This window comes from Stegodyphus dumicola, chromosome 1 (assembly GCF_044657685.1).
Source record: "Stegodyphus dumicola isolate Sdum_Otavi_A_Nest chromosome 1, ASM4465768v1".
In the NCBI taxonomy this organism is placed as follows: domain Eukaryota; kingdom Metazoa; phylum Arthropoda; class Arachnida; order Araneae; family Eresidae; genus Stegodyphus; species Stegodyphus dumicola.
Window position 1 is genome coordinate 152,524,090 of NC_140768.1, and position 17,431 is coordinate 152,541,520.

At 31.1% G+C, this 17,431-nt stretch overlaps 1 protein-coding gene across 5 annotated transcripts in view; it reads left to right on the forward strand.

Annotated features, from left to right (window-relative positions):
• LOC118185205 (uncharacterized) overlaps positions 1-17,431 on the forward strand; it is an 85,928-nt gene that overhangs the window by 52,980 nt on the left and 15,517 nt on the right. For all 5 annotated transcript variants that reach the window (XR_015042689.1, XR_015042687.1, XM_085822189.1 and 2 more), the window contains 5 exons: positions 108-207; positions 364-412; positions 5,918-6,080; positions 8,542-8,679; positions 13,922-14,041. Coding sequence is in view for 3 of the 5 variants with exons in the window: in XM_085822189.1 (XP_085678315.1) it covers positions 108-207; positions 364-412; positions 5,918-6,080; positions 8,542-8,679; positions 13,922-14,041 (570 nt within the window). In the remaining 2 variants the exon portion in view is untranslated. The remainder of the gene's footprint in view (positions 1-107; positions 208-363; positions 413-5,917; positions 6,081-8,541; positions 8,680-13,921; positions 14,042-17,431) is intronic.

Sequence of the window (17,431 nt, forward strand, 5' to 3'; positions counted from 1 at the left end):
ATAATATAGTTTTCTGATTTATTTTTATTTACATGATAAATAATCCTAATTCACTCTTTTTTAACGCTAGAAATAATGGCAGTTTATTTAGATTTTTAAATTTTAAGGGGGTTGCTCCAATCCAGAGAAATATACCTAAGAAAGCCGAAGTTTCTTCAAGAATCAAGACATTAAAGGAAGATACTGAAAATGGAGGAAACAAAGCAGGTAATTTAGAATTTAGATCACAATAATAATATAATAAAATATACATTTAAATGTGTACTACATGCTGAAAAATCTGTGCATTTTTCAATAGTGTAATTGTTTACATATATGTATTGATTGTAGATGTTTTTATGATTCATAAATGTTTCTGTTTAGTTGGTGTTGCTCCTTCTAAAAATATATCTGCAGTGATAAAAAACATGCGGTAAGCATAATTTTAGTGCTTATGCTTTTAGTGATAGAAAGACTCATTTTTTTGTATTTTTAGATTTAAACAGGGTTGCCACGCTACCTGGAAAACCGGGAGACCCGGGAAAAGTCAGGGAATTCGAAAATGGACCAAAAAATTCAGGGAAAAGTCAGGGAATTTAAGTATTTTTGTCAAAATCTGGAAAAGTCAGGGAATTTCATACAATGATCCCGCCAAAAAAAGCGATTTTTGCGCCGACGTCGGAAGAGATAACTTTTTTTGGCGAATTGCCTATCACGTGAGTGTCTGCTGGCATAGAGCCAATTTTCGCAGCTCCAATTTGATTGCCTTTTAGAAAGGCAAAGCAAGTTTCCCGCAACTTTTGGTTTCCAGTATTCTTGAGAATCGCATGTGCAGTGCATGAACTAAAGAAAGTACCTGTTCTCGTATAAAACAAAATGGGTTTAATCTTAGTATATGGTACCATGGAGGTTAGAATCAAAGAATATGTATTGTAAAGAAGGAAAACCTCTCTGCAACAGACGTGGCTCCGTTCCATCATATAGGGAAACAGCTGTGCATGCGTGATATATCTGCCGCCAAAGCTGGAAACCGGTGTCGAAGTTCGAAGGTCACGTTATCAAGAGTTCATTAAATGAATATCCTTTAAAATTTCTTTAACCACTTGCGCTAAAAAGACGTGCCATGCACGTCGAGATGTTTTTGTGTCAAACTGCGAGCGACGTGAATACCACGTCGATAAGCATTTATGGCAAAAATGAAAATAACATGGTGCACATGTCGCCTAACAACGAGATTGTTTATTTCTCGAGTTACAGCTCTGGATTGCACTCGCAGATGCGGAGCGGCGTAAATGAGACACTTTACCACTTGCTATATTGTAGCGCATGACACCGCAACCGTGAAGTTTAGTCTTAGCGCAAGTAGTTAAACTCTAAATTAAAAGAAAATATTTTTTGGTGCAAGTAAATTAATTCATAGGTTAGTAATTTTCAAGGGGGGGGAAACTACGAAAATCCGTTTTTAAAATTATTGCGAAAAATCCAAGAAGAAACGTCCTTTGATAAAACGTTTCTTCTTGGATTTTTCGCAATAATTTAAAAACGGATTTTCGTAGCTTTCTTTTTGTCAAAGAACGTTTCTTCTTAACACGTTTCTCAATTTCCGGTACACATCGCGGAGAGGGAAATTCTGGCCGCCAGGTTCCGTCGCCAAATCCCTTGGCAAATTTTCCCTCCGCATTCTAGCGGCGTAATAGCATTTTACTTGTATGGAAAATTTTCTTCTTTACATAGACCAAAGAATTAGAGATTCTTTGCATAGACGTTTTTTGGTTAAAATAATCTCCATGTATGGATTTGGCGACATGATGATGCGCAGTAAACGGGTCATTTTGGTCTTGGCGACAATTTTCAAAATCGTGCCAAAGCCTTATATTTTTTTCTTATGTATGCTGCGAACTAAATATAAAATACCTCAATTTATTAAAATAGATTTCTTTGTTTCGTTTAGCTGCAGAATGTCTGCAAAAAATGCCTTATTTTATTCCAGATTGGGAAGATTCTAATCTCAATCTTCAATGGAGGAAACAAGAACTATTATAATTATATTTGTGTTTTCAAGTGTTAAGGTGCTTTTTAAGAACATACTTCACACAAATTAAATTTACCTAAAATCTAACCTAACTATTTAGCATTGCGTTGTGATTTATAAGGACCGGATTAGCCTCGTTAAACTGGTGATGATCATGAGTAATAATTAAATAAAACATACATTTGTTATCCAATGTATATATCTTAAATTTTATTAAGTTTCTTAAGTGGAAAACTAAACAAAATTATCAAACAAAGTATACCAAGAATAAATGTCCTCTGGGATTTATTGAATAATTAAGTGAATTTGCTACACAATACAAGTAATACCATAATTTACCTCTTAGCGTAGCCAACGTACATTACGCGGATAGACTGGAATTTTCTTGAAACGCGCCTGGAAAACCTGGAAAAGTCAGGGAATTTCATTCTCCTGTTTGAGTGGCAACCCTGTTTAAAAAAATATTTTTCCCCCTTTAAAATACAAAATATAACTTTTCACATGTTCCTCAGGTCCTTATACTTTATTTAGGAAAATTTTGTTCTTGTGGTAAAAAGTCAAACAAGATTCCATTCCCATATGGAAAAAAAATTTGAGATATTTGATATTAAAATTGAGAATCAGATTCAGGTCCATTACACAAATTGAAAAGTGAAATACTTGCATTTCTTGTACATAACTAAAAGCATAGTTTAGTTAATAAAAGGCTTCTCATGTTAAGAGATTACGTGATGAATATTTTTATGCATTTTATTGTAATAAATATTAATCAGTCCCCCTTTCCAACACACACACACCTAAAATCGAGATCTTATTCACAGAATCATGTAGAATTCATGCTCTAGAAAATCCTCACAGGCTTTATTATTAGCACATAGACATTTGAATGAAGAAAAATAGCCAAATGAAAAATGTTTGTACTGTTATTAATTTTTTATGATTACCAGATTGTTTTTAAATTATAAAAGTTTGGCATTATTAATAACATATCTTTGGACTTTAAAAATTTATGAATTACTTGTGTGAAAATTCTTTTGGCTTGGTAGTTATAAGTCTTTAATCTGGACTCGTCTGGACTTCGGCGATTCCGGATTAGGGGTTTTACTGGATTATAGATGATCAATTTAAATCTGGTAAGATGGCATGCAGAAATTATAAAATTAAAAGTATGAAACCGTAATTTATGAAATAAAGAGCAATTGTGATCTAAAGGGTATCAAAATTTACAAAAAAAAGCTTAATATTTACTTGTTTACTTTATTAAACATTTCTTTCAATGTAAGTTGTTTCATTTTATGTGCTAATACTTTCTCTTTAATTTTATAAACAGACATAATTTCTTGTTCAGAAACGAAGATCCGCTGTTCAAGTCCTCTAATTGCTGTGCCGAGAATACCGACTTACTTATCAATCGAAATTTTTTCATTTTCACTAACCTCTTTGTCACTTTCTTCATGCTTTTATCCATTTTTTGCAGCAATTCCACTTTTTGTTTGATGAACATTGAAACATGCTTTCTCTTTGTAGATCCTTTGGCAGCTCAAGAATCAGAAACTCTTTTTGATATAATCGAAAATTCAAGCTTACTTTTTATAAAATTGCTCCAACAGTCTGCAAAAAATAATAAGCCAGATCCAATTAGAAGATTAAGGAACAACACAATCTGCAACACTAACTGAAATAGATAATTTTAGCTTAGCTTATACCGTCCATTATACATTAAACGCAGATGCGCAGAAAGTTTGTAGCTTTGAGATCCGGATTATGGACGTCCAGATTAAAGACTTTAACTGTAATTATTAACAAATACACTAGTAAGTAAACCACAAAGGAATATTATTGAATGGTATTCAAGGGAGGGGAATCAACCTTGAATTATTCTAATTTGTTTATTCGACCCTTCAGTATAAACTGAAAATGATCTCATATATTGTAAATTTTGAAATTGAATATCTCAATTTGTTTCATATAGGAATCAAACTCTATGTACTTTATTTTTTACTATGAGGGCAAAAGTTTTCTAAATTTGAATATAGGGACTGGAAGAACATGTGAAAAGTTAGATTTTTGTTATTTTAAAAAAAAATTATATATTTAAGTTTAAAAATACCTAAAGAACATCTTGGCATAATTTAAACATTTTCATAACTGGAAAAATGTCTTCGACAAATTATTGCAAAAATAAAGGCTGGGTAAAAATTTTCATAGACACTGTGTTTGGACCCTTAAAATTAAAGGTATTTTTCTCAACTGTGTGCATTTATTTAAAAATAAATCTCATATTATGTTTTGGTGTTGTGAATTGATATTTTTTATATGGAATGTTTAAAAAGATTACCTAACTGAACAACTCTTGTATATTAAATTTAACGAAAATTGAAATGCAGAATTTGTCTTGAAAAACATTGTTAAAAATAATGAACTTCTTGTGCAATAAAATGGCACTATTAAAAGTAATATCAGGTCCAAATATATAAGCTTGAGATACATTAAATAAAAATTAAAAATACTAAGTTTTAATTTTTTACAAATAGTAAATTAGAAACCTGCTTTGAGAAATTTGTGTGTGTAGATGTCTTCAATACTATTTACATACAATTCAAACTTTTATTGATATCTAGGAAAATTTCATTGTATGAAAATTTTTAAAATGTCACCCTTTCTTAAAATATTTAACTAAGCTATAAAATAAATTTTTTCTCCTTAAGGTTTTAATAAAATGTTTCATATACTTTTACTAAAAATATTACATGATTAAAATTATCATAGTCTAGTTTATTTCATTTCTTAGAATGGAATCATGGGTTTACAACAAAAAGTATTTTGCCACTACTGGAGGTGTGAAGGCAACAAGAATCTGCATAATATTCAGAAATTTGCAGAACTTGTTTTGAAGATTTAAATAGGGAACCTTCTTTTTCAGCTGCACAATTGCAAATGGCAAAAAGAAAGAGAAACATTTGCTAAGGCAATAACAATGAGAGGAAGGAAGCTACTGGTGCCATCTATCAATGAAAAATTAAAATAAAATAACTTTTAAAGTAATTTTCTTAAAAACTGAGGATAAAAACACATTGGAATGAAGGTTAGCTAAAACTGAAAGATTTTTATGAAAACAAAACGCTTGTAGAAAATCTAATTCCCTAACAGAAGATTTTTTTGAATGATTCTGGCTGCAGAAAAATGGGAAATGTGATTTTGTGACGGTGTTGGGCAACAGAGGATTTATGTTTCTATTTTCCAACATATGCCTTATGTTTCTTAGTGAGAATTTATAAGGTTGTTTTAGTTTGACTAGCGTAAATTAAATCACATTAGCAAGGGATGCTATACATATGCTAGGAGTTCATATCCAAAGTAGAGTATATATATGGTCACAGTGTGGAACTGTGAATTTTATTGATAGGAGAAGAAAAGGACCTAAAAATTGAATAGCTGTAAAATGTGTTCAGTTTTATTGCTAACTAATGGAAAGAAAGAAATGACTAGAGAATTCTTGTAATCTCCTAAAATTAGAGTACTGTCGAGAATTTTTTAACCGCATGCTTAATAATGCTAGGTAAAATTCCTCTTTCGGTAACAACTGCTTTTAAATAGTTTCGTTCTTGATCAAGAGGTGACTTGGAGGAGCAAACCTTAAGGGCTCAGAAAATGAAGGAATAAAATGAAGCTAACTTCTGTGTAGTCGAATCACAATGATTTCAAGTGTTGTGGAAAACAAACAGTTGAAGGTTTACAGTACACAATAGTACTAAGTTAGACAGATGTTTAGTCATGCAAAATTTTTTAAACACTTTATATGAACCATTATATTTTTGTACTTTGTGTTTTATTAGTCTTATATTTCTTATATTTTATAGTGAAAGTAATTGCATGGATTTTATTTAGTAATAATATTCTTTTTAGTTTGAGAGCACAGAATAAGACATTATTGGTAAAATCTACAGATGTTCAAAATATGCTGGAAACTAATAAATGCCTATCAAATTCTTCAAAAAAAGATATAATGAAAACTCAGAGTTTACATCTACCCTGTACTTGCAAGCGAAAGGACTTGCTTTCAAAAATGGTAATGACTTATATTGCTCTTATTTTATAGTTGGCTTGTACTATACTGCTTTTTGAAAAATGTCTTAGTGTATCATATCATTAATTGTTCTGATTTTATTTTTAAAAAAAAGTCTCCTGCTTGATTGTCTAATCTCTTGGTTTTTAATTTTTAGGTTTTACTAAAAAAATTGTTTTCAGCAATAAAATTAAATTGTGCAAAAAAAAATTTGTGAAGTTTAAGTTTCATTATCAAATTAAATAAGCGTAAATTGTGCAGATTTCATTCCTCCATCCCTAGTAATTTTCAGCATAACTTATTAAATTTTATTTGATCTAAATTGTCTTAAATTGCTGTAAACATCTGTAATACTTTATATGAAGATTCAACCATTGTTTAATCAATAAAAATTTGTATTTAACTTTGTTTTAATGAATATGTAGAGCCATTAGGTCCATTTTGGAACAGGGAACAAGAAACATATGCAGTGGCTTCGCCAGGGTCTGAATTCCTGACCTTTCGATTGCTAGCCAGATGTGCTTCCAGCTACACCATGAAGGCATGGGAGCCTTTGGATTTTGCTGCCAAATCCTGATAGTGTCAAATTACCATTAACCATATTGTAGTTCACACCACTGTGGAGCGATTTTTTGGGGTGGGATCTTTTTAGAAACAGAAGACGTAAAAAGTGTTCAGTGCCCTTGCCTGGATTTGATGTCCAGACCTCCTAACTATCAGTTAGATATGCTTCCAGTTACAACACAAAGGCGTTCAGTAAGAAGACAAAGTATCTTGCAAATATATTGTTTTTGCAAGACAAAGTATCTTGCAAAAACAATTCTGAGTTTATCCTCAGAAATGCTTATTAATTTTATTTTATTTGAAAGTAGTTTGTTAAAGCTTTCGTTCCCCACTCAGAATTTACTCAGTATAAAGGTGTAAGAAAATTACTTAAATTTTATTTACAAAATTTAAGTTGGCTAATATATATATTAGCCAAGGAACATAAAGTGTAGAATATGTAATTAAATATTAATATATTTTATCAGAATCACAGTAGCCCTTCATGTCTTGTTCTTGCTGTTTCACTTTATCTCCACTTCTTATTTTACTGTTGGGACATCTGAAGTGTTCGCTTTTATTCAAGTTGTTATCTGGCTTAGTATTGACTTGGATAGTTGACGGATGATGTCCTGTGGAATTTCTTATCGAACTTCTCCAATTATCAACTTAAGTTGCTGCTATTTTGGCCAGGTGGAGGCACGTCTTCATCAGTCCTCAAATGTGCTATATTAGAGAGAGATCTGGCAATCTAATTTGCCAGTAAAATGTCTGACAAGCACAAAGATTATTAGTAGAAATGAGTACCATATGCAGTTGAGCATTATCCCACTGAAATGTAAGTCTGGTGTGCTTTGAAAGAAAGGGTAGCTAAAGGAGCACAGAGTGTTATCAACATATTATGCACTATGAGAGTATAATGGTTGACAACTAAAGGCTTTGACTGTCCAATGAAATGATACCTCCAATTCTAACTCTTTGTTATCCGGTTGTATGATGGGCAACGGTCGGGTCAATATCCCATCTGCTATCCTGGGCTTTCAGACTTGTTTTAACTGGTTATCACTGCTCAGTCTGAAGTGGGACTCATTGCTGAAGACAATTTTTACTCCAGTCAGCAAGATTCCAGGTCATATGAACCTGGCACCATTGTGAACATGTTTGTGGGTGAACATAACAAAGGGGAAGTTTGTGCACTGGACTATGAACACATATTTCGTTCTCTGAGTTACCTATCAATGATCTAGCTTCTAGTATGCCAGTTACATGATTGCTGATAATAACTAATTGGGTGTTGCAAGAGCCACTCTTGATAATTACTTTACCCTCATATTGTCAGCTCCCTAGATTGACTGCTGCTTTCTTGATATTGTGCTGTCATTAGTGTGTCTGAAACATTCCTGCCAACATCATTGACTGGTGGCTTTTTTCCAGTCTCTGCTTCTTTTAGACATGTTTTGTCTCAGCTGGTATCATATGCTGATAGTGTGTGCGAACCCATCTGCAAGGCACAGTATAGTCAAAGTGAGTAGGTGGAGTCAAATTCAAATGTAGGTTAGCCCTAGAATTAGAATTTCTTCTCTAATACATGTCTAGGTGCTCATTTACAATTCTCTGCAGCTCCACCTATTCATTGGCTACCAAAATTTGATCATTTTTGTGTTGGAACAAAAGGTATTCAAGCATGAAATTTCACTGCAATCAAATTTTTTTTTTTTGGAAAATTTTGTTTGTCTGCCTTGGAATTTATTTTTTATAGTTGGATTCTTGCATAGAAATATTCATTTCTTTGTTTGATGTTTTATTATTAGATAGATATATCTAGAATCCCTGCTATGCTGAAGTATTTTGATGAATGAATGAAATAATTTTAAAAAAGAAAAAAAAAATGTTCAATTTATGGAGTTTTATTTCATTTCAGCCTTTATCCAAGCAGTATGATGCTCATTGTGGAATAACATTTTACCATAATCGGAAAAAAACAACTGTTGTGAAGCCATTCAGTTTCGATGCAAGAGTTAAAGAATTTACAGCTTCTATGAAAAAAGAAGTTGAAAAGGTAATAAAATAAAACATGTTCTATAACTAAATTTAATTTAAACCTTCATGGCATTAAAGGATTGATAAACTAAATGTAGTAGAGTTAGATCCCTCTTTCTTAGAATAATTGGTTTTCAAGTTTGGAAAAAAATGTGACTATATGAAATTAAACTATTTATTTGCAACCATTAGTTTTTAACTGACGAAAAATTATTAAATCTTAAAAATTTTATATAAACAATAAATTCCATTTTCAGCAATAACGAGAGGCGAAAACAAAGAAGAAAACACTTGCTATGATTTCTCATAATTATAGATTTTTCTTAATTACTAATCTCTGGTAACACGTTTACTGTTTTATTCTCTTTGGAACAGCTAAATGCTGAAATAATGATTACAAGAAAACTTAAAAGTCTTAGAACTAAACTCAACTATTACAAGAAGAGTGATTTAGGAAAGTTTAGAGAATTTTGAACTCTTATATTTTAGTTTTTAGAATCTACATTGAGATCTGTCCAAATAAATTCTATCAAGCTCAGATAACTGATTATTTATGTAATCAAATTTAAATTATTCACGCTCTATTATATATGGAATTCTTTACCTGCATTCAGTTCACTACATATGTGATGAATCTAAAGTGTGAATTCCATTTTTATATGTACACTGCTCAAAAAAAAAAATGGGACAGTCCTATATCTCCCAATCTACTGGGCCGATTGACAAAATTCAAACTGCGTTCTTCATGTCTCGAAAGCGCGACTTAGGATATATATTAGATTTATATATAGCACTATTCTAACATAGGTATTTTGACACAAAATCGGACTTTTTCTGAAATAACATACCAGTTTTTTTACATATTTCGATTCTACGACTCAAATTACGCCTAAATATGAAATTTTGTAAAATTTGGAGCAAAATTTACGGAGAAATTCACAAATTTATGTTGGCACTATTTTGTCAATTCGCGCCAAGAATAGTTCACTTGGCGAACTTCTTAATATATGGCAACCTAGTTTCCTTTCCCGTGAGAGGAAAAAAAGTCACCATCGTTCCTTTTTTCCAAATAATATTCTTTATATTGTATTTTTAATTATAACTTATTATTTTAAGTAATTTTTTCTTTTTTGAATTTCATTTTAATTGTTTAAGTTGCTTTTTTTTTTTTTTTTTTTTTTTTTTTTTTTTTTTTAATAATTGTTTTAAGAATTTCTATTTACCTATTCGAACTGCGTAAATATAGGTGCAGCGTTTATTTTTTTTCAAATAGTTTTCTTTATATATGTTTTTGTCATAGTTATTATTTTAGGCAATTTTAAAATTTTTATACTTTTATTTTAATTGTTTGTGTTGCATTGTCAGATAATTGTTTTAAAATTTTCTATTTATTCCTTCGAACTGAGCATTTTAAATATATTTATTAATATAAATTTTCCAGAATTTGATTTTATTTATTTGAATTGCGTTTCTTTCGGAAGAATACATTGCAACCCAGACTACGATGCGTTTGAAAACTGCATATATTAAAAGAGAAAATACAGTAAAGCACAGTTAACACGCCTTTCAATGTTCCGTTCAGAAAAGATATATATAAATAAGAGAGATGTATAACCGACATTTTAACTTAGGATGACTTGCATACACTGCTTTAAACAGTTTTATCATTGTGCCCATTGCTTTACACAATTTTATCCTACATTTGGTTTCTTAAAATGTTATTCATATTTTAGTCAAATATTTTATTTTTGAAATTGCAAGAATCAAATATCATAACATTGAAAAGTTTTAAATTAAAAAAATACAAATACTAAATTTTACGAAAAAATTTATTTTTCTTCTCTTTTTCTTTAAGCCTTCTGAAAGTATATAAAAAAGTATCCAACTTTTCGAAACATTTTGGTATTTCTGACAATCATTTTAAATAAAGTAATCGCCTTCCATTTCATAAAGGCCCACAAACGGCCGAGCGGTAAATACGCTGATCACAGGTAGTTCGGTCCGAGGTTCGAATCCCGCGAACAGGCTGGTTGCATGGGTGTTTTCGTGGTTTTCCCGATGTGTAACGTGTATACGAGCCAGTTTCCCTTAGAACGTCCTCCACGAAGGCATCCCTTCCTTTAGGCAGATAGCCCTCGTGTGTTTTGCCATAATTAAATAATCCAATCCAATCCTTAATTAAATATAATTGATTTGTAACTTCTACTAAAACTGACGTTAAGAATTGAAGTGCAAATAAATAATATCGTGTGCAATCTTGATTAATATAAAATTAAAAATATTTGCACAGAAAAATATTTGCATTCAGACAGAAAGTTTTTTGAAATATATGCAATTACTTTATAAGAAGGATTTATTAATAACCGTAATAATTACTTATTATATTACTGATGATTAGGAATCAGTTCTTGACAATTACATTCTAAATTAGAATTTTAAGAATAATTAGAATTTTAAATTAGAATAATGAAAATACGCTACGCACAAAAATACATTTTAGGATAAAAAATGAGTTTATTTTTTATGTTTTAAAACTTCTTGAATTCATTTAATAAACATCGGATCCTCGTTGTTAATTGAATTCAGAATGTTGGGTGTCGTTTATATAATTATTCTTACTTGTCCACAGAATCTGCTGACTTATCCAGCGATTAAGTAGCTGCAGATTATTTCTACATAACCATTAAATTTCCATTAATTCAGTCTCTAGAGGGTTGTATATTTATATCATAATTTGACTTTTATAAAAATGATTATTCTAAATCTTATGTTTCTATAAAAATATACTGTACTTTAAAAATATGGATGATACTACCAGCCGCTCTTTCAGCCACTTCAAAAGCATCAGTTTGTTTAGAAATAAATTGTGCAGTTAATGTCATAAAATTCAAATAAACATCAAACGAAAATTGTCAGTTTTAGACAATTCGATTTAAACGAAGTAAAGTAGCAGACGATAAAACGTCGAAGGTAAAAATTTACTCTTATTAAAAAAAATGTCATATAATTAATTCTCCGTAAAATTTTACTTGAAATTTAAGGTTAAAAATAGCTGTGGCAATACAGTGTAACAAAAATCCATAGACCACATTTGGCGTTATTATCGCTCAAAAAAAGATGCCAAATTTCAAAACGCGAAAATATGTAAATTCGTGTATATCTTAGAAAATTTTGAATAAAAAAGTCTAATTTTTTGCAGATATGCTTAAAAATATATCCTCTTTAAGATGATGGTAAAAATTTTATAGGTTATAATTCAAAATGTTTTTCAAAAAATTTATAAAAATTATTTAAAAATAGAAATTTAAAAAATAAAACACAAACAATGGGTAAATTTTATTTGGAATGAACCTAAATTTTGAAATGTGAGAGAAAAAATCAAAAAAGTTTAATAAAAAAAGAGATATAAATATTTGCCAAATTCAATTAACATTGAGGAGCTAAAATTTTGAGAGCTAATATTTCAAAAACTACTCGTACGATTTTTACAAAACTTGGTATTCTGGCATAATTTGAGTCGTAGAATCGAAATATGTAAACAAATTGGTATGTTATTTCAGAAAAAGTCCGATTTTGTGTCAAAATACCTATGTTAGAATAGTGCTATATATAAATCTAATATATATCCTAAGTCGCGCTTTCGAGACATGAAGAACGCAGTTTGAATTTCGTGAATCGCCCCAGTAGAACAAGAGATATAGCACTGTCCCCCCCCTTTTTTTTTTTTTTTTTTTTTTTTTTTGAGCAGTGTACATCTTAATCTTTTTCTCTAATTCATTAAAAATTATGCAGAGTGCTGTTTTATATATGTGGCAGATATGATTGCATGCAAGAAGGAAGTGGCATATGGGCATACAGATATTAGTAGAATTTAACCCTATGTGGCTGGAAGGCCACCTAGGGTTAAATTCTACTAATTAATTTTTTGTAGGGATTATAAATTTGTACTTGTATTATTGTATATTAACATTTTTAATCATTAACATGTTGAGCGCAGTGCTGGTCCCTGGGGATAGGCAGTGAACTTTCCGTGTGGCCAGCGTCGGCCTCTGGGTACCGGCACTAGAACTATTTCCTTTGGCTGGCGTCGGTCTGCGGGGCTGACAGTATTAAAGTTAAAAAAATAAATATAGTTTCGATGAAATGGGGTCAAATTTAGTTTTAATGAAATGTATTCAAACATCCTAAACAAAAATATGGCTTAGCTCGCTGCCGGCTGAACGGAAAGGACAGCAAATTTGGCACCGCGCTCAACATGTTAACAACAAAATAGTATTCAAAAGAGCACAGAAAATATGGGAATGTGGAATATTAATGGCTGCAATAAAATACATTGTCATTTTTTAAACATTAAAATGCAGGAGAATAAAATAATTTTTTTATATTCGTCAGTGATTTATTTTACTTTAATATTTAATTTAATTTTCTCTAAGTTAATGGGACTGTTTTTTTTTCTTCATAGTGTCTCTTTGAAAAGAGCTTTATTGCCACAATATATTGATCATTTGCATAATTCTGTATTTCAATTAAATAAAAGCTTCAAAAGAATAAGTTAAGTCTAAATTCCGCTGTAATATGCAGTCTCTCTTTTAAAAAGATCATCAACTGATTTGCTGTAGTAGCTGGTTTAGTGCTGATGGGCTCATTAGAATCCCCAATAAGACATGCTCATTTGTGATTGTTGTAATTTTGCAAAGGAAGGATAATTTGAATCCATTTGTTTAAAAGTTTTTTCGAGAAACTGGTGGCATAGAAGGAGGAATATGAAGTTCTTGAATTTCATTCTTAAAATTGGATGGACTGTGATGGAGAATTTTTTTATGCTTTGCAAAAAGTGAATGATTCTATCCATTCATATCCGAATAATAAAATGCTAGAAACATACATAGTGATAAAGCATAATTTTAAACTAACCGATTTAACATTTGTGTAATGGATATGAGAAAATAAAACAATTTTCATTTATGAAGTAACCTGTTTGTTAATTGTATGATGAGCTGTCATTACCAAAAAAACTTCTCCCAATTTAGTGAATGTAAATTTAGTGTTACTTAAAGACTAGAAATCAAATAATTCAAGCCTTTTGGATGAGCTCATAGTGTTAACTGAATGAGTGATGGTATGCATGAGATATTTTATTATGTTATACTTTGTTTTCCATTTGGTCTTAAAATTTAAATCTTGTTGTAAATGAATCTAGCAATATTTTGAAGGTCTTGACATTGTTTGTGTCTAACTTTAAATTTCATTTTTTGTTTCAGATCCGTCTTTCAAGTTCCTTACAAACTCCATGGCCAAAAGATATAACTAAAGAAAATTTTTCTCCCAATAAAACATCTTGTTCTGCTGAGAAATTCTCATTTAATCCTAAAGTGATAAAGGTCTGCTTTGTTTAATATTTGACATATGGGTTAATAATTTAAGTCTGTTATGCTTTGAAATTATAATATTTTAGTTTATCTGCCTATATTAAATACAAAAGTATCAGGATTGTAATTAGAAATTTTTTTAACCTGTTCACAGAGCAAAATGTTTAGCAGTGAAGGCATGAAAGTGAATGAGTGTAACTGGTAGTTGTATGCCACAAAGAAAATCACATAGTATATTATTATGAATTTTTTACATGGATAATTTTAGTGAAATAATATGGGAAATAGTTGTATTGATCTGTAGAATGTAACATAAAAAGCTGAGGGAAAGGTTACTCTGCCGGAAAAATAAAAATATAGGGGCAAGTGTATGTAACATTGAGTAAATGTCCATTTTGCTAATTTGGCGAGATATTACCAAGCTTGCAACTAATTTTGGTTGACTAATTTGATGATATTTGGGCCCAGTCCCTGTATAACTGTAATGGATATGTTGTTTTTGTAACTTATCTGATTTATCTGACAGCAGCATCCGCATAAGCCAACTGTGGCAAGGAGTGCAAGACTGCACCTGTCATTGGCAAAAGTCTTAAGTACCATACCATACACCGGAAAATGCTCCACTGATGATTATTCTCAGGGCATTATTTTGAGTAGTACAAACCGTGTTCTGTATTGATTCGGAAGCAGTTATGAAAAATTCACCACCATATTTGACATCAGGGCTAATATAAGATTTATAGGTGTAACAGCGGTTTTTAGGTAGTATCCTATTTTACACCAGTAAGCCTTTTAAGCAGTGTATTTCTCATGTTTCTTGTATCCTGTTGACCTGTTTGATCCAACTTAGCATGGAATCCAAAACAATACCCAGTTAAGTAGTCTCTTGAGTCTTGTGGAGCTGTTGGTCATCATAAAATAGTTCTAGCTCTTTGGGTTTGGTGCTAAGGGTAAAAACCTGAATGGTTGTCTTACTCGTATTTAAAATCATTTCATTCTTTTTGTTGACCAAGTCAAAAAGACATCAAGGGCAATGTTAAGTAAATTCTGTATATAATAAAGATGTCCCGGTCAGCAGACCACAAAACGAGGTCATCAGAGGAGAAGGGTCTGCACCCCAGGATACAAATTCATAATACAGTCAAAAGTCGTTAATCCGGACTCGTCGGGACTTCAGCGATTCCGGATTATAGATCATCAGTTTAAATCTCGTAAGATGGCATGCAGAAATTCTAAAATTAAAAATATGAAACCGTAATTTATGAAATAAAGAACAATTATGATCTAAAGGGTATCAAAATTTACAAAAAAAAAAAAAAAAAAAAGGCTTAATATTTATTTGTTTACTTTATTAAACACTTCTTTCAATGTAAGTTGTTTAAGTTGCTTCGTTTTATGTGATAATACTTTCTCTTTAATTCTATAAACAGACATAATTTCTTGTTCAGTTACAAAGTTCCGCTGTTCAAGTCCCGTAATTGCTGTGCCGAGAATACCGACTAACTTGTCAATCGAAATTTTTTCTTTTTCACTAAACTCTCTGTCACCTTCTTCATGTCTTTATCCATTTTTTGCAGTAATTCCACTTTTTGTTTGATGGACATCGAAACATACTTTCGTTTTGTAGATCCTTTGGGAGCTCCAGCATCGAAAATTCTATTTGACATAATCGAAAGTTCAAGTTTACTTTTATAAAATTGCTTCTACAGTCTGCAAAAAATAATAAGACGGATCCGATTCGAAGATTAAGGAACAACACAATCACCAACATTAACTGAAATAGATAATTAGGTAATTTTAGCTACCGTCCGTTATACATTAAACGCGCACACGAAAACGTATTCTGCACTTGCGCACACGCATATGCGCAGTCGTAAAGGTCTTATGCGTATGTGTAAACGCCTATGTGCATGTGTCATCGCGGCGCATGCGCAGAAAGTTTTTAGCTTTGAGGTCCAGATTAAGGGTGTCCGAATTAACGACTTTTGACTGTATAATGAACAATATCATTAGATCTGATAAAGTGCTGGTCCAGAAAAGATTTAATTCAGTGATACATATTTCCACTAATACCAATATCGGTTAATTTCCTGAGCAACCATTTCTCTATACTGTATCAAAGGCCATCTAGAAGTTGGCCAATACTGCTACAGTACTCTTTTTAAGGTGGAAGCCATCTTTCATCTCCTGTGTGAGTCTTTCTATCTGTTCAGTAGTATTTCTATATTTCCTAAAAGTAAGCTGTCTATCAGAAATATAACAGAATTTCTTAAGATTATGATTCTGTTAACAATGAGGCTTTCAGTCAGTTACGCATTAGGCCCCATTCAGACGAGGGCGTAAGGGGTTAAAGCCGAGCTCCATTGCCAAGGCAACCAGTCTCTGCTACGTCACAGAATCTGGTTTAGGGCTCGTGGCATAGGGTTCAAAGTTTTTAACTTTACGCCGAGTTTGGGATAAGCGTCGACCAATCAGAGCGAAGCTAAAAAGAAGCGGCTTTCTTTAGACAATTTCGCTGTCACTTCGAAGGCGCTTTTTTTTTTTTTTTTTTTTTTTTTGCGTTTTTAATGAGTTTTTCAATTTATATTGAAAAATATGGATGAAACTCGTAAAGCAAAAGTTAAGCTCAGGATTATGCACGCTGTGTATGATCCTGTAGATGATTGATTCCATCCAATATTTTTCATTTTATTGTGAGAATTCTTTAAAAAATGCATGATTGCAAAAATTTTATTTTTTCTGTGTAAATTATTATTATTACTTTCTGTCTATAATTTTTTTCCTGTTTAATTATTTTTGTATTTAAGAATAAATTTATTGAAAAAGCTGGAAATATCGTATTGCTATTTGCTTCAAATGCTGATTTTCTTTCCAAACAAACTTCATGAATTAATTTTACTAAAACATCAAATCAATATCAAGAATCTGCTGTTTTTTTTAACAGTAAAAATATTACTTTAAAGAAAAAATTATTTTCACTTATTTAAGAATAGTCACAATAGTCAATTCAATGGTGTAAGCTTTGTATGAGTAATAAAAGATTAATCTTTTGAGAAAATGCTCTTATGAATTCCAAGAAGGAAAAAATGTAGTGAAATATCCTTAAAACAGTCAAGAGTCTAGACAGTTTTGTTTAAGTTCTGTTCTGTTTTTTAATTACGTTCTCCATGAAAGGAATTTACTTTTAATGAAACTGAATAGCACACATAATTCGTAACATGGACTATAATTTAATGAATAGTGTTTATTATTATTTATCCACTCTTTATTACTATCATTTGAATGGAATTTTGATCATTAAATTCATGCTATTTCTCTGGTAGAAATTCCTGGATAAGGTATGAATGTTTATAATTTTGATGTATTTGAAGACTTGTGTACCTAAAATTTGTCAATGTGAAA